Raw genomic sequence first — 23624 nt, forward strand, 5'->3', positions numbered from 1 at the left:
TGTTAATGCTCTACTTGTTTAAACAGCAGGACAACATTTTTGATGTTCTGCACAATTTTAATGCTTTGTCACAAATAAAACATTAGACTGTGAGAAAATGTTTAACTAAGAATGAGGTACAAAATCATCAAAAACCCTAATATTTTAAAAACCAGAATTTTGTTTAAGTTTCTAAAACAACATTCTTCCTAAAATCTTCACAAAAGCATTACGGGCATAGAGGTATCTTGTATCCTACTACAGGTCTTAGTCAAGTATCTAACCATTTGTTAAGAAAAACTAACTCACAGTCATATATAATTACATCACACATAACCTAAATGAAAATAATTTTAACTAACAAATTTAATTTGCTGTTTACATGTTACATGGAATTCGTCCTTTCAGTTTTACAAACAGTGGGATTAAAAAAACCCAAACCAATCAACCAAAAAAAGTCAAAAACTAAAACACATCTACAAATTTGTCCTTAAACCGAAAGTTAAGGTTACACTGTGAACTGTGGGCAGTATGGTAAAAAGAGAAAAGGCTACATTTTAATAGTATATTCTAACCAAAATAAATTGCTTCCAGAAACAGTGATACTTTTGAAAGATATTTCATTGCTTTTAAAAGGCTACATAACTAGTAAGGCTATAAAATATTAGTTTATCTGATGCAGTTTTAATTTGATTACCTTATCTCCTTGTACTTCAACTTTCAACTATTTTACAGACTTCCAAAACACACACATTCTATGTTTGCATTAAATAGAAATAATCACCCATGTGCAAAGTGAAATTGTAGAGCACAGACTGTCAGTGTTAATGTAAATATGGCACCAATACTGTAATTATTGTGTACAGTCACATCTCTGTGGTTGCACAGTCAGTGGTTAGCAGAAATAGAACCTATGCCTTAATCTTTCATGAAGAAACCTTACTGTGTTTCCATGTATTAAGAAATGCTAAAAAAACTCCAGAGCTAAATAGTCTGCATTTAATCAAGTTTTATTTCACCTCCTAGAAGATCCTTATACTTCATGATGAAGTACAATTGATACACATAATTTTTTTTCTTTTAACACTTACAAATATATTTTTGTATATTTGTGAGGAGCAAAAAGGAATTTAAATAAATACCACATATTTTGCACTTTTCTGTTACTTTCTATAACATAGTTGCACACACCTATTTTTGTTTCTATACAAAAATAATTTAAGATCTAAATAAAATGCATAAAATGAAATTATTTCCTCAGGAAATTATGTGCAGAGCCAGTTCTATGTCTATATATCAAAATGGAAAGGCATCATTACAAAAGTGTTTCTTGCATCTCCAACTTGATTTAATTAATTAGATGATTTATTAAAGCCTCTTATTTTAAGCAACATACATAAAATACTAAACATGTTTTTACATTAAAGGAGTACAGAAAATGGTGACATTTTTGCCTAACAATTTTGCAAACATTTTTCATCTGAAATACACAAGTCTCTTTCAGTGTTCAAAATATCAGCACTTCAGAACAGACTGCTTTAACATCTGCACATCACCAGGGTTTCCCCCAAGGATTTTTAAATGATGCCTGCCTGTGCTGAATAAAGTGCTAACTTGCACCTTGCATTTCAAACTGTGTCCTGAGCAGCCATCCAGTTGGTACAACACCAGCTGAATTCCCAGAGGCTGCTGTTCAATCAGGCTTGACTGCAATTATCATGTCAATATTTTGTGCTCCGATATGCAGATATGCACACATGCAAACTGCATAATATCTTCTTCTCCATGGAATGTTGACTTATGTTCAATGTTCTGAGAATTTTTAATGAAACAGGATATTAAACTTTCATTAACTGTAGAAAATCACAATTATTTGACCTTAGACAGAAAGGTTGTACTCTTATACCCTATTATTCTGTCCACTTTATTGAGTGATAATAACCGGGGAGTCCATTTTACTTTAAATTCAGAGTAACAAAACAGTAATGGCCTTTAAAAATGGTTTGAATCTTGTTTACTTCCTTGTCTTCCTATCATTCTGTTTCCTCTTAATTTGCACAAGAGCAAAATGGTGGTTTCAGAAAACTTCTGCATGATATTTATCAGCCGTTCATAAGATGCAAGATACAGATTTTTAATTATTTTTCAATTGCCACTGGCAATCTATATTGCTCATTCACATCCCACACTTATCCTTTTATATAAAAAGTACTTGCCATTTTCAGTACATCTGCATATTGTCAGTCAGTGAAGAATCTATGTCAACTTGTTTGTTTCTTCCAAAATTTGCTATTTGCAGGATGCTGCAAACCACAGCATAATCTCCTGCAAATACCTTCCCAAAAATTCTTTGGTTATTTATGATCTCTTGATTTTCAGCCACATTTTTGTCCATTTGCCCACCTTTCGATAGATGTAACTCCCCAGGAAGAACAACAATGAAACTCTCAATCACTAGAACTAACATTCAGGTTGCCACTGTTTCTGAAATGATAAATCCATTCTTTCTCTTTTTTAAGACCTGTAAGATACATCACAGTCGAAATTTAGGTGTGGAAAAACATCTATGTAAGGCAAGCTTGCCAAATATAAGTATGTGTAAGGGTGTCACCTAGCATAATACAATCCCCATGTACATCTACAAAGTCTTGAATCACTGTCACAGTTTGATCATTAATGGATGCTGCAACATTCCCTTCTAGAAGAAAGGAAAGGAGTCAAGTAGAATCCCTAGAGGAAAATTACTCTGTTGACTTGTCAAGATCGCATGTACTATAGGAGTGTCTGAAACCAGAGTTCCAAAGTTCGCAAAAATATTTCAAAACCTTTGATACTCTCATCTGAACCCCAATTTCATTTCAGTTCACACATGCATTTGCCTAATAAGAGGTATTTTCTAGCACATTTTTTAAATCATGAAAAAAAAAAAGGCAGTGAACTAGAAATAGTGTGCTCTTTACATAATACTGAGATCAATAGTATTTAAAGTAGCTGGAAAGTATACTAACATGAGTAGTAGTTTTACAATGGCTTGTTTGAAAATACCTGGAGGCTTTTACATATCCCAAAGGCATTTCTCATTTGCACAGTAAAGATAATTTTTTGTTTATATCTGAATACTAAATTGGGAATATAGTTACAGTTATACAACAAGAATTGCAAAGACTGCTGAAAAGTGTATCATTGATGTATTACAGCAATCAGCAGCACAGCCATAAAAAGGTACAAGCTACATTTTTACAATTTTAGGGCAGGTGAACTTCTATTCTGGGACCATGAAAGCATTTTAAAATATCAGAAAAATAATCGCAAGGTACTATTAATTCCCCCTTAATCCCCCAAATTATGCCTTTTACATTTTCCCAGTTTGTTTGGAAAGAGATACTATAAGGAATTGTCTAATACTGCCCACTCGATTCCTCCTAATACATATATTTTTTCTTCATCACACATCTGAGGTATAAGTTGTAAGATTCCATATGAACATTTTGTCCTCTATCTTTTTATTTTTGTCACTGTAATCTCACAAAGAAAGCCTGGTTGTCTCTTTCATCTACTGAAATCTACTGGATGATATTGTTTGATTCTTTATATTTATGAACTAGGATACACATGTCTATGCTTTAGTTGATTGTCTGTTTCCATTCCATATCTGGCTTCTGACCTCAGGTAGTCTCTAACAAAGATTTGGTGGGCACTGAAAGTTTCTCGGTTATGGAATTCTTGGTGGAAAGAACACACTGAGAAATGAAGCTATGCAAATACTGGTGGTATCCATGCCACAAGAAGAAACAACAGAAGGTTGAAATCCATTTTATTCTGTTTGTTTCTATCTCAAAATCTCCCCAAAGGCCAGGACAAGATGGAAAGTATTATCAATTGGGATATGACTGGGTCAGTGTTACTTCTAATACAGATGAGAAAGGAAAAAAGCCGCCAAGACTTAAGCTGGTTTTTTATCAGATTGGAGCACAAATTTTTAATTTCCAGCTCACCTGTTACAAACATGTAAAATACAGTGAAACGGGCTGCAAGAAGCACAGATCTCCCATGTGACATGCTTCCGGAATCATTTTGCTTGTAACTGTTACTTTGTAATCCCATCTCTTAAAACCTTTAAATCCTTTTCCCAGATTAACAAAACCAAAAAGCACTTGTCCTGTAATTTTCTGTTCAGTAGCAGTGCTAGGTAGCAGATTCCTGGAAAGCTTTTCAATGTATTAGAAATGAGACAAACTGACACTAACATAACAACAAAAAAATAATTGTTTATTGCTATAAGGTAAGGAGGAAGATAAAAACTTTTCTGAAAGGATGACAATGTGAAGAGGGTACAGTCATGAAACTGAAGCTACGTAGGCAATTATTATGGAAACTTATAGCTGGAAAAGTTACGAGGATATATGGAGCTGTAATTTGGTTGTGTAGAAGATTCACAGGTAAATCCTGGCTAGAAATTATTTCCAAAGCAGCAGTTAGACTATCTCAGGTAAAAAGAGTTGAAGATACATCAGTTGAAGAGAAAAATGTTGTTCCAACTCTCAAATCAAAGCAACTCTAAATTTCAAAGTTCTGATCAGTAAAACTACTATACACTGAACAGGTTTTATCCAAACCTATTCCAGCATTATCAGGGGTAATGATAACATCTAAAAAGATGCTGTGGAAGCAATTTCTTCTCTCTTAATTCCATAATGTGGAGAAGCATGAGAAAGGTATGATATAGATGTAAGGTCTTGAGTAGTTCTAAGGCACTACTGTTACTCTAAAAAGAGGAGAGGACATTAAAACACGAAATAAGCACCTTAACAGAAGTATGTTTTTAGGCTTTCGTGTACAAGTATCATTCACGAGCCTTTATATGAAGTGCAAAGCTTGTACACAGAATATATCTTTACCTTCATAGATAATAGATCATTATTATACATGAGATTTCTGTAGCAAGCCTTCTGATAAGCTAAACACTACATTAAGATGGTTTCACAAACATTTCCTATCATTGCAAAAAAATTCAGCTCATTATCACGTTTATGTGCATCGAGGTGGTATCTAAGTTTTTCACCCAGAGGGTGGTTGGGTGCTGGAACAGGCTCCCCAGAGAAGCAGTCACAGCGCCAAGCCTGACAGAGTTCAAGAAGCATTTGGCAATGCTCTCAGACACATGGTGTGACTCTTGAGCATGTCCTGCACAGGGCAGGAGCTGGACTCGATGATCCTAATGGGTCCCATCCAACTCCGCATTTCTGTAATTCAATGATAGTTACCTTTTCTGTTACCGGATCTTAGCTTTTCACTTCATCAAGAATTCAGATAAACCTAATTTATATATATAACTGTAATCCAACAAGTTATGACACTGGAAAATATCATTTACCTCCTCCTGCTCTTTCAATAAAAAAACAAAATATGCAGTACATTTATAATTTAAAAATTGTATTCAGCTGCAGCACAGAAAACTCATTGAGAAAAGATTTTGAAGTATGCTTCAGCTGCTACCAAAAAAGAAAACTTGCAACATATTCTAGGCACTTTGGACAAAATTTAACAATTGAACTTTTGTAACACATTTTTAAAACCTACATAGTTCTCACTTAGAGAGATAAAGAATATGGTATCAGCAGAAGAGGTTGGTTGTTGATCTTAGTATCATGTTAAATCTTCAAACTCACCTTTCCGCAGCCAAGCTGACAGCTTGCATAAGCTCTGGACTTGACACTTGCATGTGTTTCCACAGAGACCACAGAAATTCTTTATCAGCCTTAAAAACAAGGAAAAAAAAAGAGATAAAAATATATTACAGGTGTGCTGTGCCTTTTACAGACAAAAAGGTTATACTGAGCATATTAAAAAGAAAATTACTAAACAAACAAACACACAAAACCAAAACCAAAAGCATTGTAGTGAAAATTCCCTACAAGTGACTCACTGTTCTGCGAATGACAAAAACACAGCCAGTAGTTCTACGGAATAAACAAAATTTTAACCATACAGAATTCTGAACACAAATACCTACAATCAACAATAAAAGAGCATACAATGTGACATATGGCAGTAGAAACTGGTATTATTCAAACAAGGTTGCCTTTTGGTATACTTGTAACTGTTGTTTTTAGCAGTCAGACAATTTGTATTACATATTAAGCCTGGAATACATGCTTCAACAATATGTTTTACCACATGCAGCTCTTTGATTTTATTTCAAAATATACAGTAAATCAGTCTTCTAACACACACTCAGCTAACCTGCAGTATATAAAATTTTCTGAAAAACACTCAAGTGAGAGCAAGAAAACAATGTTCTTTAAAAACAGACTCCAGAAAGTTTGTGAAAACTAAATGTCAGATAAAAGCTTTCCGAGATTTATATTTTCTACTACATACTAGTTGTTATATTTCACTGGTGTACTTTTATTCCAATACCATTTTATTACTGGAAGCACCAATATTAGTTATTTTACAATCTAAACCCCTATGTTCATTATATAAAAATGTCAGGGGAGAAAAATAAAAATCAGCAAAAGACGAAGACAAATAGAACAATAAGAAAGCACAGCCTAACATTAAACTGGGGACTAATAAGCCAAAACCATCTATTGGCAGCAAGGTCTATTCAACAGCCAAAAATCATGAGAGTGCAGCTATGTTTACTAGTTTTTTAGAATCATTTACAGTGGCTAAGACATTTATGATCAATGCATCTAATTGCTAACCTAACACTGCCAAGTCCGCCACTAATCCCTAAGTGGGACATCTACATAGTTTTAAATACCTTCAGGGATGGTGACTCTCCAACTTTCCTGGGCAGCCTGTTGCAATGCCTGATAACCCTCTGTGCGAAGAAATTTTTTCTAATATCAAATTCAAATGTTAAAAAACCCCTAGAATTTGCATAAGGACGATACACAATCTATAGGGAAAACCAACACTATTACAGCTATCCATTTATCTACTTCCTTCTTATTCCAATCTTCTGGAACATAATCTAGTAAGATACCACAGATATCATTAGTTAACCAGAACTTCACTAAAATCATCCGAACAAACAGCACAGTACCTCAACTCTGCACAACTATCTTGATTATAAAACGAAACAGAAGACCTGAGTTCCTATCTTCAACTCCACTCTTTAGTTTCTCCATAGGTTTCCTGTTTCTCATTTCTTAAGAACAGATTGCACTTTTGATTACAGTATTGTGAAGCCGTGACTTGAAACACAGCTGAAAGCAATGGTCATCCAAGACACAGAACAGCTCAACACCACTGCAAGTTTGACAAACCTCACAAGAGTCAATAAAAACCACACACTGTATGATTAGAGTGAAACTCAGTAGTAGAAAATGCTTTTTCAATTTGTGCTGTCTTTTTTCTTCATTTGCTCCCAATCAGTTTTGCCTTCTAAGAAGGAAATTTGAACTTTACCAGCAGTACCAATACCAGTGCATAACAAATCACTCCATCGTAGTATTTCTTCAGAACGAGAAAACAGCTATCTTCAATTTAGAATCAAAAGACCTCTCTAAAGCTAGCAGATTTTATGCAGATTTATCAGTTTGCTGAGTCCAAATTATTTTGTCAAGAGTAACATCTCAACAGCCAAACACATCGAATTCTGGATTCAACAAACTTTAAAAATTATTATAGAAATAGAAAAAAAAGTTGCACCTATTTTTCTGTGATTTATGAGGAAAGCTTCAAAGATTTTTTTAAAAGGTTTTTAAAAGTTTTGACATGTTTTTCCATAGAAACGCATATATTTTAATTGCAGAGAAATGAGCTAATGCTGAACATACTAGAAAACATAAGAAAAAATGCTGAGCGAGTGAGAAGTGAGGGGATTCATGACTGTTGATTTAAAAAACAACCTCTTCCTTCAACAATCGCAATTTCTAGTTTACATTTATTTAAAAGTTTAACTGTCATCAACTATTTCAACCAAGCAATGAATGAAACTTTATGGAGATTTGATGCATTATTCAAGTATTGCTGCAAAGTCAGAAAAATTCAACCACCTACTGCAAGAAAGAACATCACCAACAAACCCGACTACCTTTCTGAATGTATTAGAAAGCGAATAAAACAAAGGCTATGGCCACAAAGATCTTGGAATTCAAGACTATTAAAAGCTTACACAGAATGGACTACAACAGAAAGAGTTCCTACTTCATAAAAGCAGAGAAATTTCATCCAACTGCCTTTGGTGGGTTGTGCACAGCTTTTAATATGTTGACATGAAGGCTGCATTTCTTTAATTTCAAAATAAAACCGAACAATTAACAACAACCTTTGTGCTGTTTTTATAACATTTGAAAGGAACGAAATCTCTCTTTAACCAAATCGGGTTAGCAGTGTAAGACCTCTTTTCAAAACCACAAGTGACCCTGCTGTGTGCAAGCAATCCTAACTGGATTATGGTGCACTATGGTGCATGACCACATTCAGTTTTTGAAGAAAGGTAATATGAAAACTAAACCATATACCATATAAATAAGAACTCAAATGACTTTGCATCAGTATCCAGGTCTTTGTTCAGTGCAAGTGCTAAATATAGCTTTCAGCTCAGAATTAAGTTAAAAGGCCAACAGTAAGCATCATATTAATTGGGTTACTCAGTTCAGATGAAAAGACAGTTATTCACCTTTTTTTTCTAACTACAACCTCTCATTGCATGCTATCACCCCATGCAATCAGTGTTCTAAATTTTTATGGCTTTAGTCTGAGAGACAGTAAAAAGTGTGCACTTGTTTCATGTGTCCTCAGAAAAGACACCAACTCCTGAAAATGCCTTGCCATGCCACCTGAAGAGTCACAATGTCTGTACATTGTGAACCAAGCATGGCCTATTACTTCTTTCCAGAATGAAAAATAAAAATGTTTTTCAGATTTGGGAAAACTGCTGTAGGCTTCCAAAAAGCATTAGGATACATACAGAACCTGGATTCTAAGTAATTTTAACATCTAAAAAAAAGCCAGGGGGAGAAAAACAAAATTAAACAAAGCCCAAGCAACAGTGGCCAAACTAAACGTCACTAAATAATAGCAATGGAAATGTGACTTTTTAAAAAATTATTTAGAGTTACATTAAATCAGTAGTTCTTATACTCCAAATGACAATATTTTCAGTATGAGGAAATGTTTGAACAATGACAACCACTAAAAATGAAGCACTATATCTAATTCTAATTTCAAAATAATTTTAATTCAAATTGCTCAGATGACCAGAGATATGGAGAGCAGGCCTGAAGCACAAATAGTGTTTGAGCAATTTCTGTATCTTTAATACAGAATTCACTATGTATTTTATATTAAACTACTTAAAATCACTAACAAATTAGTTTAAGTGCCATGAAATCATTACAGAGAGAGAAGAACCAACATAAAAAAGTGTTAATAGCATTCCACTTGCAAACACTCAAAAATCTTCAGTCAAGCAAACAGTCAAAGTTTCTGATGCCAATTTATGAGCTCATGAGCTCTGTTCAGATCAGTTTTGTTTGCATCTTCAACAAGTTAGATTTAATTATAATCATGCTTCCTTTTAGCTTTCTCCTTTACTGTCCTGTATACTGGACCGTGGGAGTAGCTGCTAGGTTTTCTGCTTATATTTTTGTATATTAGAGGAGCTGAGACACTTGGCTTCTCTATGACTGCAAGAAGTACTATCAAATACCATGAGATTCCCTACAAGCAGCAGTGTCTGCTTGTTGTACTACCCTGCGGGCTCCTATACAGTTCAATTCCCAGCTAGGAAATGGTTCGAGGCATTGCAAGAACACAGAATAGCACACAACTTTCAGACACTTCTACACTTAGTTCTAAGCATAGTATTCTTCTACCACCAAAAAAAAAAAACCAACCAACCAACCAAACAAACAAAAACAAACAAAAAACCCCCAACACAAACACCACACCCACACACAAAAAAATCCAAAAAACCCCACAACAACAAAAAGGAAAACTGTGTTAGTATATACTGAATTTTTCTTAATGGACAATATGTATATATGTACAATACAGGAAGAGGGAAGCGTTTGCATCTCTGCCATAATTTTTGCTGAGCATCAAGCACGTATTTAATCTCTCACAATCACCTTTCTACCTAAACCTTGCCAAACCTCCCAGAAACGATAAATTTAAAAGATAAATTTAAAATACAAAGTTTCAGTGAACATTCCTAATGACAAGATAAACACTCAGGTACAAACAATCTTTTTTAACTGAATAAGCAGTTTGGTTTAACCTCTAATCACCTGTAAATTCCACAACATTTCTGTCTGTGCTAAAAGAACAGTGATAAAACAAGATTAAAAAACTGATACTAACTTGAAAATCACAAAAAAAAATCTTCCTTGCAGTAAAGAATACTGAATGTGCACCAAACAAAGTTAAAAGAAACAGCTATACAGAACAGACTAAGTAGTGTCCATTAAATAATAAAGACCTAACAACAACAATCACCACAAAACACACACAAAAGCCTTCACAATGCTATGGAAATACGTTAAAAGCCACCGGAATTTCCAAAACTGCAAACCAATGCTATTTCAATACATGTTGTTTATTTTTGATGGTGACAGGAACTGGCACTAAAGGTTACTACAGCAACCTGAGAACAAGCACAAACAGAACTATAAAGCAATATTGTAATTACATCACCAGATATTCTAATTTAAATCATGAAAAGCTATGTACTTGATATATACTTGAATTTTTGTAAAGGTACACAAAACTAAGCAGCATAGTCCACTAATTAAGTGGACTTCTGCCAAAAGAATAAGGACACATATGCATCTTCAACTATATGTTACCAGTAACAAACAAACAAGCAAACTCCCACCACAAACAAAAAACCAAAACCAAACCAACCAACCAAACAAACAAAACAGCAGCTTCAGCTGCAGTTACAATATGTAACCTTTACTTAACAAAGTTTACACAGAAATGTACAAAATTTTTTATTGTGACAATAAAGTAGTATTAAAAAAATAGTCAAGGAATGTTAAATGACCATGTTATTTTCTTATATTTAACATGCCAAACATTTTCATAGGTAAAACTGTTTCATTTAAATGTAAGTAATATAATTAATTAAGCATTCTGTACAATAGAATGAGTATTAGCTAGAAATTATTACAGTTTTAAGACAAAAAGAAGTTTAAGCAGTCTTTTTAAGCTCTTGGCAGAATTAATGGACTTGGTAAAGCTCTTCCCTGAATGGCCGTGGGAGCCAAACAATTTCTTTCGAAAAACGGCTGCTTAGACTGCCTGAAGTTGGCACAGAAAAACCCTGCAGCTGTCAAGGCCTGGAATGTATCAATCTTCAGCTTACCCAAGGAATATTCGGCCTACTCAAGTGTACATTAACAGCTCAAGAGGTCAGCAGGAGTGTACCTTGAACAGCTGAGATCTTACATACACAAGGCAGAATACAGATGTCATTTGAAAGTTGGCAAAAATTACTCATTAAAACTAACGTTGCTCACAACACATCTAACGTCAGATAAAGATACTCAACCTGCAATCAAGTTTGCATGCCAGAACTAAAAAGTTCTGAAAGACAAAAACCCCAGCACACTGCATATCCCTTGCTCAAAAGCAGGGACAAATATAAGATGAGCCATTAACAACCTTTTCATGGCATGACTAGCCTCAGCAAGCATATCTGCCTTCAAATGAAGTTGTGAATTTATAAAACATTAGTATATACCACAGAGAATCCCTCTGACTTATAAGCAGTGAAAGACAAATATCCTTATTTAAATTAAAACATTTCATTTTCCTTTTGGAAGGGAAATCCAAACATAAATACTGCTCTGGGTATTTCATCTCAAAAGTGTAAAACTGTATCAATATTGCATTTATTTGTCTAATGAAAACTTAAAAGTGACCTAAACATAGAATATTTTGAGTATTTTTATACTGCTTTATCAAGGAATACGAGCTGGCATTTTTTTTAAAGTAATGACACTGAATTACTATAGGAGAACTTTTAAATTAGCAGTAAAAGGAGTGTCAAATGCTTAAGCAGTATATTGTTTTTCCCCTCATGAGAACTGTATATTCATGACAGTTTGGGTATTAAATTTACAAGTAGGTTTACTTTCTATTTCCATGTCTACCGTTCAGTGTTGAGAACAAGGATAAACTGAAAAACCTTCTTCTTTAGTGTAAATTCATACACCAAGTATCTCAGTTACCTACAATTTTAAATCAATATTCTTTTCCATGTTTCACTGTATTTATTTCAAAGCATTTTAACTACTCTCAGTCTTCATATCAAATCTTAAATCTTTGCAGCATTAAAAATTATTATTCACTAATTAGGAAGATACCATCTTTTGAAATCTGGAAGAGAATACCAGCAAAGCAGAAAAAACTCTCCAAACTCCAAGGTTTTCAAACCCAATCCAAACAACCCCTTCCCCACCCCCATCCTGCCAATCATCGCTACAAAAGTATAGGACACAAAGTCTCAGTTTAGTTCTTTTATCAGCAGATATCCCCAAAAGCAGAAATAAAAGAGTTGGGAGGACAGAGAGCGCTATTAGTTTACTGTTAATTTCTAGTAATAATTCTGTAATAATTACATACTGATGAAGCGAATATTTAAAAACACAGGATTGTCAGGTTGGAAGAATTCATACTGATGAAATGCAAAACACTACATGGCATGGAGGCAGAGGGGGGCAACCCCACAAAATAGTCTGGCTGGTATAACTACTGAAACATCTACAAGAAAAGCATTACTGTGGATTGTTTCAGACTGCCCTAACATCTAGTACACATCTGACTAAACAGTTCAAGCCTTTAATCAAGCTGACATACAAGCTTCACATGCAAGTGACAGACTTGATTCGTTCTTGGTATCTCACAGGACGTTTAAACTTACACTGCTACATGCTGTCAGTTCAGATTCTCTTGACCCTGCTGTGCCAGAGTTTCTTTGTGATTTCCAGTCACATATTACATTCTAAATATTCTCTCTACAACCCATCGAGTCATGCTGAGTGGTCACAGCAAAGAATGCTCTTAACCTCTTTGAGGTGCTATGCTTTTCAACAACATAAAGAGTCGCTAGAAGACTGATCTGTAACTCACAAGAAAACATAGAACCTTAGATGCAGCAGGCTCTTAATACTACACTATTTTCAGGTTCACATACAGTATGTTCGGTAATATCTAATTACCAGATAGAGGTTTGTAAGAGGGCTGTAAGCAATCCATCCAGACTGATAGCTTTTTTGAACAGATGCCATGAGCAAAAAAGAGCATTTTGCCCCCTTCCCGCCTAATTCCTTAGCATTATAAGTGATACAAAACTAACATGTAAATTTATTATCATAGAAAAAGAAGTTTATTGTAACTTTGAGGCATAATTTTCTATTCAGGGAATTTTCCATTATCTTGTTGGTAGTTCTGGCAACAAATATATGTTGGAATCGAAAAATGGAAAAATATAGTATACTGCTTTACTCACATAAATGTGTAGAATATAAAAGACTGTGTGTACATACACACACCCCCTAGAGATTGTATCCTTACTCATAACTCTGTTGAAAGCAAACAGGCACCATAAAAATAATATAGTGTTGTCATATTACAACACTGATGCAATAATAGTGGACTAAGCAAAACTACCACCCAACTTGTACTAAGTGATTTCATCAATGTGCTCTTAGACTAGTCCATCAGTGCGACAAAAAGACAGCAGTGCACTTAACTGAACAATTTTATTATATGTTCTTAATTAACATAAATGACTCGTGGCACCAGTGGACAAGAAATACAAGGTGTTCTCCGGTCGTGAATTACCATCGCAGAAGTCAGATCAGTAATGTCACAGGAGGAAGAAACAAAAAAAACATGCATTAAATGGCAGAGAGAACTTACCAGACAGGCATGGACCTATCACACACAGTGTCACTCTCACTGAATAGCAAAAAGTCAGTTACTTTGTTCTTCAGTGAGCACACATGATCTCTGCATCCCTTCATTCACTGGTACAGCCTTCCAACAACAGTCATTTTTTCCTGAGTACTCAACATTGGAGATGCAGCACTTTGCGGCTGTAAGAATTTTTTTTTTTAAGAGGAGAGGATATGACACAGCAAAAGTTTTCTTTTAATACCTTTCTAGATCAAGGATAGGATAACTCATTCACAAGCTTTGGCTTCAAGCTGTAAGTCTCTAAACTACTTTAATTAAAACTAACCATAGTCATTGAAGTAATTCAGACAGAAGATGCACAGTATTGAATAGGACATGAATTTTCTAAGTCACATAAGTGCTTACTGGAAGCACTACAATTCTGACATTTATTTTAACAATTCAACTGATTATTTGAGAACACAGGCTAATCTAAAAGCTTCATCACAGCTCTGAGCTGGTTTTTGTTTAAATACAATGCTCTGGATTAATATAAGCATAATGCATTTGTGTTTTTCAATGCATTTGAGAATACAGGAATGCATAAATAGTTTTATTTTACAGACAATATAACCATGTGCATATATTTGGGTATATTCACTCAGAATTACCATGACTAACCAAGAAGAATTTGGTCTACTATGTCAATACTGCCTGAAATGACATTGTAGTATTTTACCAATCCTGTGAAACTGGGGAGAAATCGGAGAATATCTGCATATCTTTTAAGCCATGAGCTAGACAGTACCTGAAATACTTGAAACAGTGCGCTCTTAATAATAGGGCAAGATTATCTGAAGTCATTCCTTAAGAACATCCTACCTCCTTCCAGAACCAAAGCAGTTTGATGGGAAAACCAAACCAGCTACAGTCATTCTCTTTGACATTGAATCTGTAACTACATGGTAAACAAAGATATCAAAGAGTGTTTTATAGGTTTCCTCAGAGCACTTGGAAAAATTACAAGCAAGGGCCTACATCTATGCATGTAAAATTCAGCTTCCTTTACTGACAAATAGCAATGTTTTGTTGTTCCCACAGCAGGTAGCTTTTCACTCATGCCTATCTCATGGCAGTCAGATGGAGTCCCCAGTGACTTGAGAAAAGAGAATTTCACACCTTTTTTTAAAAAGGCTATAAAGAAGGATCCTGGGAACCACCAACCTGTTAGCATTATCATGGAGCCCAGTAAAATCATGGAACAGATCCTCCTGGAGGCTATGACAAGGCATATGAATGACATGAAGGTGATTAGAGACAGACAACAGACTTCAGCAAGGGCAAACTGACTGACTAATCTAATGGTCTTATAAAACGAACTGACTGCATCACTGGATAAATGAAGAGCTGCAGATGCCACCCACCTAGACTTTTCTAAAGGCTTTGATACAGTCCCCCACAACATTTTTGCCATTTCATTGATCAGATATGGGTTTGATGGATGATAGATGGACTAGATGGATAAGGAATGGGCTGGAGAGCCCTGTCCAGAGAGTTATAGTTAATAGCTCAATGTTGAAATGGAAACCAATGGAAACCAGTGCTGTCCCTCTAGGGTCCATACTGAGACCAACACTGTTTAATATTCTTTATGTCTTCATGATATAAGCAGTACCAAGCTGAACGGTGAAGTTGCTGTACCAGTAGGAAGAGATGACATCCTGAAGAAGGGACATTGACAGGCCTGAAGAGCAGACCCATGCAAATCTCAAAGTTCAAATATAGCCATTGCAAGGCTGCCTTGAACTTGGGTTGGGCTAATCCCAATACCTAACACATACTAATTGATTGAGAGAAGTCCTACAGAAAAGGACATGGGGCAACTGGTGGAAAAAAAGCTGAACATGAGTCAGCAACATGCACTTGCAGACCAGAAAGTCAGCTGTACCCTGACTGCATCAAAAGCCAGCAAGTCAAGGAAGACAATTCTCTCTCTCTAGTCTGCTGTTGTGAGACCCCCACCAGGAGTCCTGTGTCCAGCTCTGTGGACCCCAGCACCAGAAAGATATGGCCATATCAGCACATGTCCATAGCAGGGCCACAGAACCGATCAGAGGCCTGGAATGCCTCTCTGTGAAAACAGGATGAGAGAGACAGGTTTGTGCAGCCTGGAAAATGCTTACAAGAGACCTGATTGCAGCCATACAATACCTGAAGGGCATTTGTAAGAAAGACAGACTTTTTACCCATGGCTGAAATGACACGAGAAGGGACAAAAGTTTTAAACTGAATGCTTTTCAATTTAAAAATATTTAAATTTAGATTAAATGTAGATTTAGATTGACCATAAAGAACGTGTGGACATCAAGATGATGTGGCAGTGGAAGTCACCTGCACATCCCCCAAGACTGGAAGTGTTCAAAGACAAGTTGGACAGGGTTTTGAGCAACATGATCTACTGAAAGACATCCCTGTTGGGAGGGCTGGACTAGGTAATTTTAAAGGTCCATCCAACCCAAGCTGTTCTACAATTCTGATCTCTATACAAAATTTTAAATTACCACTCACATGCTAGGGCAATTTGAAATGTTCAAACACAGAGACACTCTGAATAGGTAACTACTTTATAGAAAGCAGAAGTATACTTTTTTTGTTTAAATCTCACTCTTAGTTCATCTTCAGTTTTACTCAAACATTCTAAACAAGTACTTTTTAAAAGGAGGACCAGGTATGCAAAATTTCATTCTAGTTAACTAAATTTGTCAAAAATAAAAGAAAATAAACTTAGCTATTCAACAACACTACTTCTGTCTATAATGCATAAAGAGTAAGACCTTTATTAACAACACCTGTACTAATTAGACTCATGTGATTCATACTCCTTATGGCAAAATATAAGAGTATAAAATAACAAAAAAAACCACCCAAAGCACTAAACAGCTGGCATCCCTTGGCACCAATAAATATGTGGTCTTGGCTTAATCACTAATAAAAGAAATTAGCATTTAATGAATGGAAGCAATAAACACTTTGCCCCATTTTGAAAGAACAGTATGGATATCAACAATTTATCCAGAAGAAATACTGACACTCAAATTCTCATACTGGTAGTTCAAAAAAATTTCAGTTTTGGTCACAAAGGCAGAAGAATAAGAACAAAGTCAACAGAAAAACACACCACCGGAGAGAACTATGGGTTTGGTTTTTTTAGTTTACTGTTACTTTCAATTCTCAGCTATTGATTTAAAACCATTTCTATTACGTACAATTGACATGCATCTCCAACAGCTATTCATCTATTCTGAAGCAACACAATGCCTTGGTGTGTTAGTTAATACATTTTTCATGTTTACTTGTAAATAAAGGGGGGGGTATTAAAACTACTTATTCAATGGTATCATTTTATAACTAGATTTTCAGTGGATGTCCTGGATATTAAATTGGTCCAGAATGAATGAATGCATCTACTTTTTCAGCTAATGAAATATTCTCCATGAGAAAAATTGGTTATACCAATCCAATCTGTTATCAATGCTAATGATGGCAGTGAGAATGTTTTACAGCCATCCCTGACCCACAAAGTGATCAAAGTAAGAGTGCTCCACTGCCCACAATGTACAGTTCTTTTTCTGCGAATACACTGTGAAATAGGACATGAAGACCAGGATGGGTCTATGCACAGCTTTTCACATCAAGCAGGAAACATAAAGCATGAAACAAAGCCAGAAGCAATTAAGTCCCTGTTACTCCACTTCCCACAAAGGGCTGTTAGTCCCCTTTTTTTTATTCTCTTCTACACAAAAATGCCCACGGATACTCAAAGTCCATTCTTGAAGATTTCTTTCCAAGCCCTATTAATAAAGAGAAGCATAAACAGCAGCAACTACAGAAAGATCTCTTTATTCTCCATTTGCATTTACCACTTTTTGACAAAAAATGTGAAAATTCTGCCAGCGAATCCACAGCAGCAGAACAGTTACAGACAGATTAGTGATCAGTTCCAAACTTTTTTTACTACTGGAGAACTATCTATCTTTTAATGTACAAACTGCCTTTGTAAAATGAAAACCATACCAGGCAGAATGGTTTCTCTGACTAAACAATATGGTCTGCAGACCACTGGAAGCTGACAGATTGTACCTTTTGGGCCACAACTATAAACTGTGTAGAGTACCATGCAACGGTTTACTAAATTTCTAACACAGAAAAGAAGTAGGCATTATAAGCACTTCAGTTTTTGCAGAACCATAGCTTTAGAAAGGAATTCCTCAGTTATGAAAACACAGCATTCTTTCAGCAGCAAGAAATGCCACCTTACCTTTGAAAGCAAAATGCAATGAATATAGTGAAGGCTGATAGTAGGGATTTTTTAAAACTAATAATGGAAAAATTAAGACACTTGTTTGAACTCAAAACAGTATTTTCAACAAATAAAGAGATCCTAGGCTGAAAAATATGAAATAAAGCTAAACAAACCAAAGCCCTCTTGTGAACATCACCAAGAGCATAAGTAAAGTATTTGCTTTTCCAACTTTCTGTTTTACCAGTAATACAGAACACTCTGCTGTTTGTGGAAAACCCAGTCTCGAATCACACTGTCTTGTCCAAAGCTAGGACTTGATAACGTTTCCCATCACAGAATACTTGAAAGAACCACCCCTATCTTTTTAGCTACAGAATAGTGGGGCATGAAAGAGTCTGAACCTTCGCAAGGGACAGAGAGCTAGGACACCAAATATGTATCTTCTGCTTGAGGAATGAACATTATTTTACATCAAATAAGAAAAAAAAAAAGAAAAAAAAAGGAAAAAAAAACACAAAAAACAAACAAACAAACAAACTCCACTGCTGGAAACCAACGAGGAATATGCTGTGAATCAATACAGAGAAAACAGGTGGTTTAAAGAAATACACAAGATTAAAGCATATGAAAGCTAAAAATGTACTGCTGGCTCAGAAACTCCATTCACGTATCATTCCCCTTATCAAAAAAACCCCAAAAAGCAAACCCAGAAAAACACAAACAAACAAAAAAACCCACACACTCCAACCAAATTACTCTAATTTCCTTCACGCGGAGCCACTATGCTTTGCAAAAACAATGTGGTTAAAACATAAGCCAGATCTTTTAAACACCAAGTAGAAACAAAATCTCCTGGGAGTAATAGGAACACAGGTATTGAAGATCTTCCATGGAACGATCTTGAAATTTTATGGTCATAGGCAGCAGCATAAAACCCTGAAATGAAATGCAGCAGTTAACACAAACAATAGAAAAAAGATGTGTCACATCTTACTATTTAATCTTTGCCTTTCCACTGCCTCCCAACAATATCAAGTCCTTCACAGAAATGTAACAAGGTCCCAATGGAAACAAGAAATTTAAAAATAAAAAACAATTTCATGTTTTCAGTTGTTTTCAGGAACAGAGACTTAATTTCTCAAGTAAAATAATAAGAAGAGGAACACTGAAATTAAAAATTACCATCAAAATAATGATACGGTGCTTTATTGCAGACACAAACATAACTTTCCCAAAACAGCATACTGTAGAGGCATACCTCTTCAGCTTTATACAAGGCTCCTCAGCAGACAATTTGGGAACTTGGCTTTCTCATTTTCACAAATTCTATCACAGAACTGCAAGTCAACACGAGTTTTCATGGACTGAATGCAACAAAACTGTTGTGATTTTAACATGTCGTTCTCCAAGATCTTGCTTCTTATGATTCAACCTCCCACAATGTTTTGAGGAATACTAAAGAAAATATCAAAAATTCCAAATCTAAGCTGTAGAAGTCAAGACTTACCAGCAGAACCTCAGCTTTTGAAAAGAATGAAAGGGAAAAAAAAAAAAAAGGCAGTCAAAGATACCATATTTGACTCTGTAGAAACCTTCACTTCGTGGGAAGTGTTACTATAAAAAACAGAATAAATGTGAATAAGAATCTTGTTTTGAACAGAAAGGGTACCATTCCAGATGAGTAAAAGGGTCAGGTACTCCAGGATTCTGCCACAGAACAGAGATAACATCCAGAAGTAGTGGTTAGAGCAAAGCTAGAATGCACAATATTCCCACCAGACTCAGGAGCTGCATTAGTCATAAAAGGCTCCCAAATATTCAGCCAATGGACCCCATAGCATCAATGGGCTGCAGTTCCCCGAAAAGACTTTGTTTCAGAACTGCAGTTTATATTACAGTGAATACAATGGTCCAAGAATGTGTGTATTTATTCAGATGCTAAATAACTGTTGGGTGCATATATCTCTTTTCTAATACTTTTTGACTAGAGTTTCCTAGAATGAATTAAACCTTTTAGCATCAATCACTTGATGTCTTTTTTTCTTTAGAAAAAAATATCCAAGAGGCTAATACCTAAACAAATACCTAAGACTAATCGTTTTGTTCTGGTACACTGTTAAACTACTAAACTAGATTTCAGCTGGGAAGGGTTTTTTCGGAAGTACAGTTTATATGTCTGTGAATTACTCAGACAGAAAAAGACTAAAAAATGCAAGAAAAATCCCAGACAATTTTGTCCAGCTGCTGGACTAAAAGTTAACACCCTCTCACTAACATCTTTTATAAAGACACATAACATTTCTATCCAAAATGCCTGCTAAGGCAGTCTAGAGAAGGTATAGCCTTACCCAATAGCATGGAACATAGGACAAGCAAAATCTCACTAGATGCTGAAACACCTTTATGTGAGGGTCTTCACACACCACCACAGGTTGTCCTCAGAGGTTGCAGTTTCTAGCCATGGGAACACTCAGAACCTAACTGGACACCATCCTGAGCAATCTGCTCTAGGTTGCAGTGCAATACATTCTCTCCAGATGTTCCTTCCAACATAAATGGTTTCACAGCTCTGACTAAAGAGACCGACAAATTTTCAAAGACTTCACAAGAACCAAAGAAGTTCTTAGATCTATATGAAACTAAGTAGATCACAGCAGATCAAACAAAATTCCACAAATGGAATTAGATGGCCAGCAAAAACTTTGTAGCACAACTGTGAAGAAACTAGAAAAACACAACATTGACATTACCCATATGTATTTATGTTTTCAAACAGCCTGTCTTTGCACAAAGTTTTCACAAATTATGACTTTAAAATGGATTAACCAACCCCAAATAATTTTAGCAGCTGACTTTCAAATCAGTTGAAGAATCTTACTGAAGCCTATTTTAGTTCCCCTTTAAATTAATTAAATCTTTGCAAAACTTTTTAAAAAGAAAGTTAGTTACCTTATACATTGAAAAAGCTGCATAATTTACTAGATTATCACCTCTTTTACTTATTAAAATCTGGCTTCCCTGTTCTTTACATAACATACACATGCTTAAACCTGTCTAAATTTATTGATGGATTAGTAAAACAGTAAAGATGTCTACACTGCAGTGTTTTCAGAGAAACCCTGCTTATAGATTACTACCTCACTTTCCTTTTTATGAATAACCTCAAATAAATCCTGAAGACATGCATCCCCTGTCATTAGAAAGATGGTATATATTGGATTCTACCTAGCACTGGAGAGATTATTGCAGAACATTGACTGGCTTCTATTTTCTACTATTTCCTATTCTTTTTTGCTTGCTTCCCTCCCAGAAAACTATCTGATCTGGTAAAAGACAAAGATACAAGAATGGCAAGATAATATGTAAGAGACTTAAAATAAATACATTTAAAAATATTTTCTGTTTTCCGACTTTAAGAAGACTGGAATGTGTTCAACAAGAGACACACAGAAATGCGCACATAACTGAATGGATCTAAAGGGGAAATCAGATGCTTAACTACAGTTTGTGTATATTAAAATAGACTATCAAAGCGATCAGAAATTCATATTTGTACTGTTTACTTCCAAGTTTCAATTATTTTTAATGCTCTTTAAAAATATTACATCCTACTATGTTTTAGTAATATATAATTTATGTTCAACTACCAAATGAGCAGAGCACCAGGCCTTCCTTCTGCTTCCATCAAATTTTGTCTGATAGTGTACATCTGCATACTAAGAATATAAATCTTTATAAAGAGTTTTCTGAACTTCTCCCACAAGACACTGAAGATACCCCCAAATCACTCAGCATTGTTCAGCATTTCCAAACAGGATTTTCAGTGACAGCTCTCTTTTTTCTTTCAAGAACTCTGATTTCTGCCCTCAGCAGGAACTCGTGCCAGTTGTCAGGTGTACTAAAGCTGCTTGGAGTAGGGAACTTCGAGTAACTCCAAGGTGGATGCTTTCTTCTGATGACCATGTCAGCCCAGGCCTTTGTGGCTTTAACCAGACCACATGCCACATGAAAATACTGTTTTGGCTTCCGTCAAGTGGAAAAGCATCTGCAGCATTTAATGTCACCTTCCTCTCTGCTGCATACTTCTTGTGTAACCCGCGTGTTTGGCAGAGAATTTTCACTCATTTCGTATTACCAGCACTTTTATATTTTCAGGAAATATTCCTAAATGTCAGCGATGAACAATTAGAAAAATGAGGGCAGTGCACCTATGAAAGGAGGTCTCAAGGAGAGACACACGGGGGAACTTTTCAAAGTACACCCATAATTAGTCACTAAGCCCTCTCTCCCCAGAAACGGCTCAGGGATACTTAAACCCGCTGCAAGGTTGGGCGAGAGATTAAATGACCTCCAGAGGTTCCTTCAAGACCTACATTTCTCTGAAACCCCTCTGACTGTTCATTTTTCCCCGGAGTTGCATTACGGCAGCATATCGGGACTGCTGTTACTACAGTTCAAGCAAACCGTGGCTTTTGGGGACGAACGAGAAAGCTCTCAGAAGAGCTCGTTCCAGCCAGGACAAGGGCCCGGACCGGTTTAATTCCCCTCCCGGACTGCCCGGGGCCCTGCCCCCCGTCCCTGCCTTTGGGCACCCCCGGGAGCGGGACGCGACCCCGCAGCGCCCGGGGATGCGGTAGCGCCTGGGGATTCGGCAGCCCGGCTGCGGCGGCCCCGCGCCCCGGTACCTGGCAGCAGCTCAGCTCCTCCGCCAGGCCCCGCAGCTCCTGCTCCAGCTCCGCCACCTGCCGCGCCGCCGCCTCCGCGCCCCGCGAAGCCATCGCCGAGAGCCCCTGGTCGCTGCTCCCGCAGGAACAGCAGGGACACGGGAGGGTCGGCGCCAGGCGGAGCAGGCTCCCGCAGCCCGGGAGGGAGGGCAGAGCAGCGCGCCGCGAACCGCACGGATGGAAACTTTGCCCCGCTCCGCAGCACCCCCGGCGCGGGCGGGCGCCGGAAACCGCAGGGCAGGGGAGGACGCGGTGCAATGACGTCAGCGCTGCCCCGGCGAGAAGAAGGGGCGAGGGGCGCGTTTGAATTCGCCCGCCCGAGCCGCGGTTGCGCGTGCGCCGTGCCGGGGCGGTGATCCTGGGGATGGGGGAGCGGGAGAGGGGATGGGAGCGCGGGAGCGGGAGCCGGTCAGCGGGCGAGGAGCTCAGAGGGGTGGGCTGCGTGAGCCCACACCCGCCCTGGTGGGCGAGTCCAGCCTTTTTTCCTCACGGTCTCTATAGGAGCAGCTACTGTCTAGCCAGGGTGCTGAGAGAGGGATGTTGAACATGCCTAGGAATCCCCAGGATTCCTGCCCTTCTTGAGCTGTAGGAGCACCTGTGTCGCGTCCCTGTTGAGATACTAGGTATTTCCCTATGAAGCGTTCCGCAGAATGGCAGAAGGGGTCAGGTTGGAAGGGACCGCAGTGGGTCACCTGGTCCCAGCCCGTACTCAGGCAGGGTCGTCCCAGAGCACACGGCACAGGATTGTATCCGCA

At 37.0% G+C, this 23624-nt stretch overlaps 1 protein-coding gene across 14 annotated transcripts in view; it reads right to left on the reverse strand.

Moving 5' to 3' along the window:
* CNTLN (centlein) overlaps positions 1–22949 on the reverse strand; it is a 181667-nt gene extending 158718 nt beyond the window's left edge. For 11 of the 14 annotated variants that reach the window (XM_027910062.1, XM_027910047.1, XM_027910107.1 and 8 more), the window contains exons 1-2: positions 22831–22949; positions 5649–5737 (exon numbers count right to left, since the gene is read on the reverse strand). In XM_027910062.1, coding sequence (XP_027765863.1) covers positions 5649–5737; positions 22831–22923 — 182 coding nt within the window. In that variant the 5' untranslated portion in view covers positions 22924–22949. Of the gene's footprint in view, positions 1–2382; positions 2501–5648; positions 5738–11305; positions 11355–22830 lie in introns of those variants that run through there. The other 3 variants (XM_027910090.1, XM_027910095.1, XM_027910076.1) reach the window with 3 other exon arrangements.
* Between the last annotated feature and the right edge of the window lie 675 nt (positions 22950–23624).

Source organism: Empidonax traillii, unplaced genomic scaffold (assembly GCF_003031625.1).
Source record: "Empidonax traillii isolate 1590-97213 ecotype Southwest subspecies unplaced genomic scaffold, ASM303162v1 scaffold28:size2823434, whole genome shotgun sequence".
Lineage (NCBI taxonomy): Eukaryota > Metazoa > Chordata > Aves > Passeriformes > Tyrannidae > Empidonax > Empidonax traillii.